The 12,342-nt window shown below is 37.5% G+C and overlaps 1 protein-coding gene across 1 annotated transcript in view; it reads right to left on the reverse strand.

Moving 5' to 3' along the window:
• Positions 1-1,766: 1,766 nt before the first annotated feature.
• The window catches only part of Cd200r1 (CD200 receptor 1), a 28,056-nt gene continuing 17,480 nt past the window's right edge, over positions 1,767-12,342 (reverse strand). The window contains exons 2-7 of the mRNA XM_028752423.1: positions 7,816-7,878; positions 6,760-7,077; positions 6,390-6,641; positions 4,514-4,610; positions 3,929-3,974; positions 1,767-3,089 (exon numbers count right to left, since the gene is read on the reverse strand). Coding sequence (XP_028608256.1) covers positions 2,949-3,089; positions 3,929-3,974; positions 4,514-4,610; positions 6,390-6,641; positions 6,760-7,077; positions 7,816-7,878 — 917 coding nt within the window. The 3' untranslated portion in view covers positions 1,767-2,948. The remainder of the gene's footprint in view (positions 3,090-3,928; positions 3,975-4,513; positions 4,611-6,389; positions 6,642-6,759; positions 7,078-7,815; positions 7,879-12,342) is intronic.

The following is a 12,342-nucleotide window of genomic DNA, read 5'->3' on the forward strand; positions in this document are numbered from 1 at the left end:
TCCAATGTGGACTGAACACTAGTGCCTCTCTGTAGCTGTCCAGTGGCCATGTATGAACTGGGTTTACCTGGGGACAGGGGGGCAGGGCAGGCGCAGTTGCCAGCATGAAAGAAACATGAACCCAAGACAAGGTTCTGACCAAGGCTCCAAGTTTAATATTCTGCACTGCGTTTATATTTTATGTTTATATTTTATGTTTTATATTTTATATTTGGATTTTGTTGTGAAGCAAGCTCAGCAGGCAGTCTACTCCTCTAAGTTCCTGTAGGAAGTTGCACGTGCAACCAAGGCAGATGACTCCACCTAGGTCTTTAAGGTCCCTTGTAGCAAGCACTCAAGGTCTATTCAGCCTGCTCAAAACTGGAAAAAAAGCCTGCTTAAGGCTGGGAAGAGCATACCTCTTCTGGAATATTCCAGGCCATCAGCAACAGCTTGGACTGACTGCTAGACACTCTGTCTCATGGATTGTGCCATTATTAGAGTCTTTGCTTTGCCTGTGTAGGAATAACCATCTAATTCTTTTTTAATATGTATTCCTTCTATTGGTTCTGTTCCACTAAAAAATCCTGAGTCATGCAAAGATAAAGCCTAATTTTAACAAATAAAGTTTGGGGGGATTTCAATTATTCCTCATATCGCTATTTTTGGATGTTTATAAATTAAACTGCCTTAGTTAGGGTATCAATTAGGGTTTCCATTGCTGTGAAGAGACACTATGACCAAGGCAACTCTTATAAAGGCAAACATTTAATTGGGGCTGACTTATAGTTTCAGAGGTTCAGTCCAATATCATCATGGTAGGAAGCATGGCAACCTACAGGCAGACATAGAGCTAGAGAAGGAGCTGAGAGTACTGCAACTTGGTTTAACTGCAGACTGGACAGACTGACTCTTCCACACTGGGCAGAGCCTCAGTGCCCACTCCCACAGTGATGCACTTCCTCCAACAAGGTCACCTCCTAATAGAGCCACTTCCTATGGACCAAGCATGTTCAAACCACCACATAGGGTTTCATTGCTGTGAAGGGACAGCAAGACCAAGGTAACTCTTATGAAGGCAAGCATGTAGTTGAGGCTGGCTTACAGTTTCAGAGATTCAGTCTATTATCAACATGAAGGGAAGTATGACTGAGTGCAAACAGATATGGTGCTGGAGAAACTGAAACTCCTACATCTTGATTCAAAGGCAGCCAAGAGGAAACTGTCTTCTGAAGGCAACTAGGAGGGAATTAGATCCACATACTAGGTGGAACCTGAGCATAGGAACCCTCAAAGCCCACCTCCACAGTGATGTACTTCCTCCAACAAAGTCACATCTACTGCTACAAGGCCACACCTCCTAATAATGTTACTCCCTATGGTCAAGAATTGAAACATGGGGGGGGGGGGGCAAACCTATTAAATCCATCACAAAAACCTAGCTACATACAAAATAACTAAAACATATATGCTATAATGCGTAATTTTCAAAGTAGTAACATAGGGTGGGAAGAAGGGGAAAAAGAAAAAGAGAGTTAATTTTCCTGAATGGAAAGAAAAAGTAATAGAAAAAGTAATTTCCTTAAATATCTCAGTTGGGACATGGAAAGAGTGAATGGGTCTTGTTTTAATTTCTATCACTACATCATAATAAAATTCTTTTGTAAGTATGCATCCATACATTTGCAATCACAGCCATTGGGAGGCCAGCCTGGGCTCTACAGTCAGTTGGGGAACTACCTTAGAAATCACCAAGGCCTCATTTCAAAATAACAAGGCAAACAAAATAAGTCAAAAACCATTTTTAATACTTTTCCTGATATACAGGGAACAGGCTTATTTTTAATGATTAAAAACATACACCAAAAATTATCAATATATTTATTCCCAACATTTTCCTCCAAAGAAAAATGGAGGGAAATGTTATATCATCCCACTATCATCCTTTTAGCATGTAAAGTACTGCAAGTTCTCCCACCTACATATATAGTTCAAAGACAGTTACTCTTTGATAAGTACATCAGAATAGGATGTTAAAAGTACACAATTCATAACATCCATAAAACTGTTGTGCATGAGATTTCAGCACTTTTGTAGCAATATGAGGAGTTGAAAATACTGTCATTACAAATGCTTTCTCTCTCTCTCTCTCTCTCTCTCTCTCTCTCTCTCTCTCTCATAGATATAACAAAGATGTGAATCTAATTCTATTAAATAATAGAGTTAATATCATAACCTTAAGACATATCACCCAACTGGTCAATTAAAATTGAAAAATGGAAGTGCACTCAATGCAAAGATTCACCACAAGAAACATTCCATATAGTATTGTTTAATACCACACATAACACAAATCTGAATGCCCATCCAAGGGCCATGATTAATTACAATGTAATCATACAGGGGAATTCTATGTAGCCATTAAAAAGATTGAGGTAGTTTTATTTATGCTGATATAAAAATATATCCAATACTAACTTTATTAGCTTTTATAAATCCCAAACTCGAGTGTGTTTTTGACAAGGAGATGTCTTGACAAGCAGATGTGTGCATATGTACACATTTGTAGATAAACATATAATTGCACACATATACCACAGTCATGTCGTATGCACAGGAATTATTTTGGAAGAACTCACATGAAATTGTTTAGTGATGAATCTTTTTGTTCCTTCTGCAGTTATTTCTTGAAGAAACTCAGTTTTCATCATACTGTATTGCACAATTTAATATTTTACCATAACTATGTGCTTTCTTTGTAATAATTAAATCAGTTCTTCCTAGAATTAACAGGTAGCAGCAAAGATTCCAAACTTCCAATGACAGAAGAACTTAAATGCAAATCCACTAGAACATTCGTGCTTTCTAAGAGCTTTGGAAGAGCTAATTTCCAAGTAGTCTTTCCATTGTAGAATTTTAAAGAAAGCAAAGCAGTAATTATGATGTCTCTTGACTTCTTTTTCTTGGCTCTAGATTCCAATGGCTGACAAAGTAAGCCAGTCTGTACCATTGGCTTCCCCTTGTGGCACTGGAAATGCCTCCACCTTGGTCACAGTATCATAGAGTGGATTGCTCTTCTCTGTGTAGCTAGCATAAGGCTGCATTTCATCCTTGGAAAAAGCTCAAAGTTAAAATCCATTCAAAAGAGCTAGAAATCATTACCAAATTTACTCATGTTTCTACCATGCGAGCACCTACTAATAATGTTTATATGTGTGTCTCATATGAGCAGAAGATCAAAGCTTTGTTCTAATAATCTATCAAAACATTTGTTAATTTTTTATATTTTGTGTGAGATGGTTGTTGAGTGAATGTAGACATGTAGAGGAATGTGGTGACATAACTATTTCAAAATAATGAGTCAAAGAAAATAAGAAGTTGGTCATAGGAGACTAAGGAACATGTTTTAAGCTTAGATAAGAGAAAAACTATAGTGGTGCTTAAAATAGAGAAGTAGAGAATTGAACACAGTTTTATGGAGACGTGAATATCTACTTTGATTTCCAGAGATTACAATCTAAATAGGGCAAAGTCATTAAAATACGGTTTATCAGACAAAAAAGTAGGTTGGAAGATAGATAGATAGGTAGATAGATAGATAGATAGATAGATAGATAGATAGATAGATAATAGATGATAGACAGATAAATCCAGAATTTTTCTTGTTATAGTTGCAAATCAGTGTACTCCGTTGATTTCTGGTAGTTAATTTCTGATTTATTGAGACTAACATATTAATTGTCAGAACATTTTGATACTATAACTGTTTATAAGATATATTATAGATATATGACAGGTATTTAGCAAAAGAAGTATGTCTGACTGCTAACTGCAAAATCAGAATTGGTTTGTTCAAAAAATATTAATACTAATGCAAATTACAGATTATTCTGCTAGATATAAGACCAGGTGGTTTTAAAGTCTGCAAATATTCATTAATTTATCTTACCTCCTCAATAGCTGGAGTAGCTTCCGATTTTGGCAATTTACATTTTCTAAAAAAAAAAATAAGAAACAAAACAATCTGGAGTTAGCACAGGCAAAATCATTGTTTAGAATAAACAGTTACAGTATCAAAATGTTCTAATAATTAATAGCAAGTCTCAGTAAATCAGAAATGAACTACCAGAAATGAATGAAATACACCGATTTGCAAGTATTATAACAAAGAATTCGGGTTCTTAAGCCAAAAAGCAAAACGGTGAAATAGAAGCTTGATGCAATAAAATGTATGTGATGCCATCTCTTTGTGTGTGTGTGTGTGTGTGTGTGTGTGTGTGTATGCTATTTTCTCAAATTAAAGATATTAGAATGATCTAATTCTCAGCTCTAATTGAGTTAACTCACCATGTTTGGCCATCTGAGCAACTCACTAAACACTGTCATCATGCAAGGTAATTCTACTCTAACACTTACAAGAACATTGTTGTTCCTCCCTTCTGTAAAACTCAGTCAGTCAGTCAGTCAGTCAGTCCCATACTTCTCACCCTTTTCTAATCCAATAAGGTTGAAGAAAAATTTCATCAGTTAATACCTGAAGCCACTGCTTTTCAAAAGCCAAATGCATCCTATGATGATCAAAATAATAACAGGTGGGATGATGTACAGAATATATCGTAATGATTGGTCACCTGTAATGACAGACAGAAAGTTTTATGGTTCAAATGGGGGTAAGTCCAGACAGTAGTACACTTCTCATTGATAAGATAAAGCAGGAGTGCGTGTCTGGTACTGAAACATGCTCAAAATCAGGTGGCCAGAAAGATCATGAGTTCTGTGGGAGAGGGGGTGCAGGTCTTCTACTGTTGCTTTGCTAAATGGACATACTGTCCCATTGTCTTTTAAACATTTATTTTACACTCATAAATTAATGCTCCTTTAAATCTTCAGTGACTGATGTTTAATGCAGGGACTTATAATTGCTCAAGGTTCTGACAATAAATGGTTGTTGAATGGAATGTTCAGTCTTAAACGTTGTATCGGTACCACCCCATCTAGTTTCAAGGAACATGGAAGAAGAGTGGTAAAAAGAATGTAACAGCCAGAGGATAAGAAGGACTGTTGTAAAACCCTATCCTCCAGGAATAAAATAGGTGTTGAACTCAAAGCAGCACAGGCTACAGGTACAAGATGTGTACAAGACTGGGCCTGTCAACATTCCACCATTAATGGGGGGATGGATCATTGGTTGTCCTTGTTCAATTACATAATACCCCATACATACTCATGCAAGCAACCTGTAATAAATACAATGTGCCACACACACACACACATCAACAATGACAACAACACAACATCTACAACATGCACATCTGCATATAACACACACATGCACATCTACACATAACACACACATGCACATGAAGAAGTAGAAGGGAGCATGTTGAGAAGTTCAATGGAAGGAGATAAGAGAGAATAATGAGAGAAATGTTATCAAAGGCCTCTGTGTGTGTGTGTTTGTGTGTGTGTGTATGTGTGTGTACACACATACATATATTCAGATTTGTACAACTGTGAATGAGAAGCCATGTTGTGCAAAGACATTACTCCTAATTGCCATTTTGTATCCTGAAACCCAACATAAAGCTAGGGATGTTCCTGTTTTTATCATTGTATCATGAGCTTCAAATATATAAATAATTTCCAATAAATATTGTCTTCAGAGACAAGATGGAATGAACAGAAAAACTTGGTGCTCACTTTGAACAACTGCAAGAAAATCAGAAAGAGGAGAATCACCACTCTTGATTGTTTACTCAATAAGCATAAAACATATAAAAGTATTGATGTATTATATCAATAATCTGAGAGTTAAAGTCTACACATCACTGAAGTATGAGAATATTTTATGATGGTCCTTTAAAAGACATTTAGAGAAGTACAGATTAGAATTATTTAGTACTGGCAGTTCTTTTCACTTGATACAAGGTTACAGAATACTTCTCAGGCACAGCAGTGGATTTCCTAGATTTAGAGCAATGTCCAAATAAGCTGCTCAAATTGTCTTCACTGTTCTGAGCTATTCATTATCTACTACTGAAGAATAAATTAAATACCAGTTCCCTCTCAAGGAAGGAACAACTGCTCTGTAATCCCACCACTCGGAGCAGATAAAGGTAGACCATGAAGTCAAGGCTACAAAAAGAAATCTTATCTCAGAAGAAGATAAAGAGTAGAAAAAAAACAGAGAAAAAGAAAATGCAAGGGAAACCAGGTAGATAGGCTTGTGGATAGCTTATCAGGTAAAAGCACATGCTGGCAAGCCTGAGGACCAAATTTCTATCCCATATGGTAGAAGAACATGTTGTTCTCTGGCCCCTACATACTTCCTATGGCACATGCACAAACACATACATGCATACATACATACATACATACTAAAGGCAAAAAAAATTAAAGAAGGTACTCACCACCTCTACTCAGTTGTATGAACAGAGTCTGGTTACCGGTTGAATGAGAGACAAAGCAGGACACAGCAAATACATTGTTCTGCTCCCAGTGGCATGTGCTCCTGACAGTCACAGTGCCATTGCTGTGTGATTCATTCTTAGTGACACAATCCCCATCTGGATTCCAAGAGATCTGTGCAGCAGGCTTGCCTGCAATTGCCTCACAAACTGTAGTTCTATTTTTCCCTGGAAAGTAGCTTACTTCAGGAGGGACTGTAGAGATAGATGAAAAGGAAATATAAAGACTCAATCTTGTCACAAATCACAAGGACATTTTTTCTAACTAAAATTGGTGACCTGAAATACCACAATATGTGACATTGTCACTTACCCAGCACTTGGAGGTCATGGACTGTTAGGAAATTCCCTTCAGGGGATACTGTCTCACATGAGTAATGCCCCTCATGCTGGAGGGCCACTGTATTGATCTGAAGGTTAGGACTGTGGTCAGGTGTGGAGGCCCAGGTGATGCTCCTGTTCCTACAGGTGGTTTCATTGGTCTCCCTTGTTTCTACTCTGTAGGCTATTATGCAGGAAGGCCATCCTCTGGAGGTTATTATCCATGTTATTAATACTGCTTTTGTCAGTGAAACAGAAGGGCAGCAGAGCAGAGCCTTTGTACCCATCTGTACAGACACTGTAGTGGTAACTAGATACACAGAGAGAGAGAGAATGAGAAAAGGAAACCTTGTGAGTTAGGTCTATCCACAGTAACTTATATGAAGTTACACTAGAACAATGCTTGACTAATGAATGTATTCCAACAATAGATTTTTTCTCACTTTCCTATGTTTAATCTATCAAAATTAAATACGTTATTCATCTTCTAAAATAAAAGTTCAGGCATGTGGGCTACGCCCAACTTGCACCATAAATCCTTACATTGCTTGTATGCTGATGTAAAGAGTCCATGATGGATGCAAGTTTGCTGAGTGGTGGTTTACTCAACAAAATTATCTGTCACAATCACTTGTTAAAAAAATTCAGAAATGTCATCGACTTAACAGGAGCAGAACTTGATGAGATAATCCGTGCTTATGATAAACATTGCATTAACGTCTTCACTGTCCTGTATCAGTGTCACTTGACTCTTTGGGAAACTTAAATCCTCACAAGTCACATTCAAATAAAGGTAAACTAATCAGATGAAGAAAGAAATTCTTCAACAGAGACCTGGGAGGGTGCTAATGCCACAGTCTTCCCATCACTCTAAAATGACAAAGGTTTAGAGGCAAGCATTCAGTGTCCCTTATGGCATAACACTCACATCACCAGATTCTTTTACTCATCCTAAATCTGTCCATCAGCCAAGGCATTAGTTATTGCTTCTAAACAAGATCAACTCACATTCCCACAGTGCTGGCCACAGGGTAAGCAAGAATATTACCTTGTGTCATAGATGATGAACTGTTGTTCTGTGTTGTTTGATTCTTATCAGTACAATTTGACTCTAGAAAATATTTAAATACAAGTGCTTAAATATTTAAATGATTGTAAGCAGGAATTCAAAGTTTTACCATCACTGATATGTCAACATCATGAAAATTACATTTATAAGATGTTAAACAATCATTTCCTATTTATGCGTGACCTTATTTTGCCAAATAGTTTGTATAGTAGACCTACCTTTCTTCTCCTAGCTCCTTGCCAGGTCCAGTGTAGGCATACCACATAAGCTGACTTCATTAAACTCTTTCTTTAGATGTCCTCCCCTAATTAAAGCCATGTGGTCCCAGGCCCCCTGCACATATGTAGTAGATTTGCCGCTTGGTCTTCATGCATGTCCCTCAACAACTGGAGTAGGGGCTGTCCCTGAATTTGTTGCCTGCCTGTGGATCCAGGTTCCCTAACTGGGCCACCTTGTCTGGCCTCCATGAGAGAAGATGTACCTAGTCCTGCAGTAACTGATGTGCAGGGGGTTGGAAGGTGATACCCAGGGGGCTCCTCCTTCTCAGAGGAGAAGGGAAGGGGGTTTGGGGGAGGAACTACAAGAGGGGGGATTGGGATGAGGTGGCTGATTTTGGGATGTACAGTGAATAAATCAATTAATTAATTTTAAAATAAGCCATTTGGTCCAATAATGAACACTTCCCACAGATGAAGAAACAAAGCCATTCTCAACAGAATCACAAAGAGCTCATCCTCACGCTTCCTTCCAGCTGTTCTATTTTGTGACTGAATGGCAGAAATGAAATAGAGTAAGGTAGGAGAAGGATGAGAGCCCTTTCTCCTTTCCACTCCTCTCGTGAGTTCTGTAGAATTGTTCACAATTATAATGGTCCTAAACCAGGACTGGTTGCTCAGAGGGGAAGACAGGAGAATCATGATGTCAGAACAGCTGGCCATATAGGTATCTACACTACCATGAAGTATTAGTATGTTTTTTAATAATAAAATTGGACTAATTATAAATGTATATTTCAAACAAAAGCACAAGAACACCTATGAGAAATATCAGGAGAAATAAGAAAAATACAGGAAATCTGCAATTAACAACATAAAAGGATAAAATAACAACAAAAATTGGTCATTAGTTGGAAAGAGGGTGGAATCAGAAGACATGCTATTAAGCAGAATAAGCCAGGTACAGCGAGGTGAGTTACCCATGTTATTGCATGTGAAAGCAAAATGATGCCATGACCCAAAAGCAGAAATGGGATTAGGGTGGACTGGGAAGAGTATGAGCAAGGGGAGGGGCTGGTGATGGAAGAAGATATTTCTTCTTTCTTTCCTTCCTTCAGAATAGAGGATGTGTTATAAACTACAAAGCTACAGCCATTTAATTTAATTGAAAATAGATTCTTTCATAAAATAGATTATATTTGTGGTTGCCCCTCCCCAACTCCTTCTAGATCCTCCACACCTACCCAAATCCACACCCTTTCTTGCTCTCTCTCATCAGAAAGCAAATAGTAGACATCTGAAATATAAAAATAGTAACAAAATAAGATAAAGTAAAAACAAAACAAAAAACAATAAGCAAAAAAAAAAAAAAAAAAAAAAAAAACAGGAAAAAATGGAGCTAAAGTAAAAGCACCAGGAACACATGTAGACACACAGGGTCTCACACATGGAAACTCCATTAAAACACACAAAACCAGAAAGCGTAATATATAACTAAAAGATCTGTAAGGGGGAAATACCCAGACAAAGCATTAGGATAAAAGAAGCCTCCAAAAGTACCATGGAGTCTATTTTGTGTTGGCCATCTACTGCTGGGCATGGTACCTGCCTTTAAGAGTAGTTTGCATACTCAGTGAGTCTCAGTTGGAAAAAGATAGTTTTCCTTTGTGATCAGTTATCAATTGGAGATAGCTTCTGGGTTAGGGTTGGGTCTCTATCCAACTCCCCTCTCACCACTCAGACTCCATCTGGCTAAGACTTGTGCAGGCTCTCTGCATGTTGCCACAGTCTGTCAGCTCATAATGTGTGTCAGTTCTTCTGTGCCTAGAAGGCCTTGTTTCCTTTCTATATTCCATCCCCTCTGCCTCTTACTATTTTTCTGCCCCTTCTTCAACAGACTTTCCTGAGCCTTGGAAGAAAGAATTTGATGGAGACATCCCATTTAGGAATGTTAACTTTTTCCTATGATAGGATGCAGATTACCTTTCAGTACCATAAACTATAGTAAAGATGAAGATTCTAGGTAGGCAGCAGCCAACTTCTTCATGTTCCATATACAATATAGGTGTTGTCTTTAGCAATAAAGCCTGACCATCATTTTGTGGAGACAGACCAACAACATTGCCAATACAGCCACCTAAATTTTAACAAAGATGCCAAAAGTACACATGGGAGGAAGATAACCTTAACAACAATTCACGCTGTGAAAATTGGATGTCCATATGTGGATGAATAAAAGCATGTTCCTATCTCTTACTTCATACAGGAATCAACTCTAACTGGATCGAAGACATTAATATAAGAACTGAAACTCAAATCTGTTAAAAGAAAGTATAGAATAAACATCCAAGATACAGCAATAAACAAAGTTTTAGTCACTAGGGAAATAAAGCCAACTATAGACTAAAGAAATTTCATTAAATTACGAAGTTTCTGTACAGCAAAGGAAATAATTAAGCAAAAAGTCTACAGAATGGGAGAGACCTCTTTGATAATTATATATCTAATACAGGACTGATACACAGAATATTTTTAAAATTCAAAAAAAGTTAACAAAAAAATCAACTGACCTAGTTATAAATGAGCTGAAATGAACTGACAATTCTCAAAAAAAAAGGACAATGCAAATGGACAATGAACATGAAAAATGTCTGATCCAAGTACTGACCAGGATGGCCCTGCTTACCTTACAAAATCAGACAAGATCAGGCAAGTGTAGACTGGCATAACCATATAAAATAGTTCATAAACATTAACTGTACACAAAGTAATTTGAGAGCCTACAATCCAAACACTCTCTGAACACCAAGCACTGTCTTGTTGTTATGATTATTGTTGAAGAATCGGCATCAAGGAAGCGGTAGTGGCAATACTTCTTTAATCCCAGAGCTCGGGAGACAGAGACAGGTGGATATCTATGAGGTTCAGGCCAGCCCTGAGCTACACAGAAAAACCCTGTATTTAAAAAAAAAAAAAAAGTAACGCATTGTGCTTCCTGCAACATTTGCTGCAGTAGAGTCCCACAGTACCTTGGTGAAATAAGACCTTTCGTTGCTGAACTTAACACCTTTTTGCTATGTTCTTCAGGCCTTTTCAGACTGCTAGAGCTAATGCTAATTCTGATGAATACATGCATTACCACAGCTGAGCAGTTTGCCCTAGACACAACTTCTGACTTGGTCTTCCTTGTTTGACACGTCTGCTTCCCTCCATACTCTTCTTTTTATAACCAATAACTATTTCTTCTTCCAGGATCAGAGGTATTTAGTGTTATCTCCAAGTGTGAAGAATGTTCTTAATTATCTGTCAAAGCATTTCCAATATGGTTGTAATGTGTTGATTGGTTATTAGCACAAAACAAGAACAGCAAACCAAACAGGGATTTTCCTTGATTGAAATCATAGCACATCGATGGTTTGAAATTTAACATTTTGTGAGATAAGTTCTAAGTGCTAATTGGTAGTATCCATTTTTTTAACAGAAATTACTGGCAAAGTAAAAGAGTCATTAAAATTTTAATTAATAAATATTCCTTCTACCCAAGACTGTAAGGTCCTGGAAACTAAACAGCTATATCAAAAATAAAATGTAAAATTTCAGTCCAATGATAAAAATATGTTGTGGTGTCCAGCAGTTCCGCTTCCCTCCCCACTCTCCGTTTTTATAACCAATAACTATTCCAGGATCAGAGATACTTAGTGTGGTTTTGAACAGGAGTGAGTACCATGAGGACGAGAGAATGGGAAAGCTTCTGGATCAGAGATGAAATGTGAGTTGGGACTTGGAATTCTTAGGATGTGGAACTTCTGAGAAAAGAGATTGCAAAGAAAAAATGACTTTAAAGGGAAGCATGAAATGAATGGGTGTTTTAAAAAGCTATGGCTAGTCAGTGTTGACAAAAACAAAACAAAAAACAAAAAAACAAAAAACAGACGGATCTCTGGAATCAACGCTGGGAAAGGACAGCTCTAGTTCTAAGTGTAAATGGACACAGGTGGGTTAGGGAGGCAGATTTAAGATAATCCTAAAACCTCAAGGATCCAGTGCAATACTCCCTCGCCATGTTGAGAGGTCCAAGAGAATATGGCTTCTTCTGCATGGTTATTATGTAGAACAGTGGCTTGCAAACTAGATACATGGCTGCCTGAACTAGGGCTAAAAGTATTTATTTACTAATGATCCTTTTTACTTTTCCAGTAGTTTCTGCTAAAAGAATGGATACTAGCAATTAACACATCTTTATAGCAAGCCAGTCTGAAAGCATGATCAGTTTATGAGGAAAATTTACAAT

Source organism: Grammomys surdaster, unplaced genomic scaffold (genome assembly GCF_004785775.1).
Source record: "Grammomys surdaster isolate TR1022 unplaced genomic scaffold, NIH_TR_1.0 125901, whole genome shotgun sequence".
NCBI lineage: Eukaryota > Metazoa > Chordata > Mammalia > Rodentia > Muridae > Grammomys > Grammomys surdaster.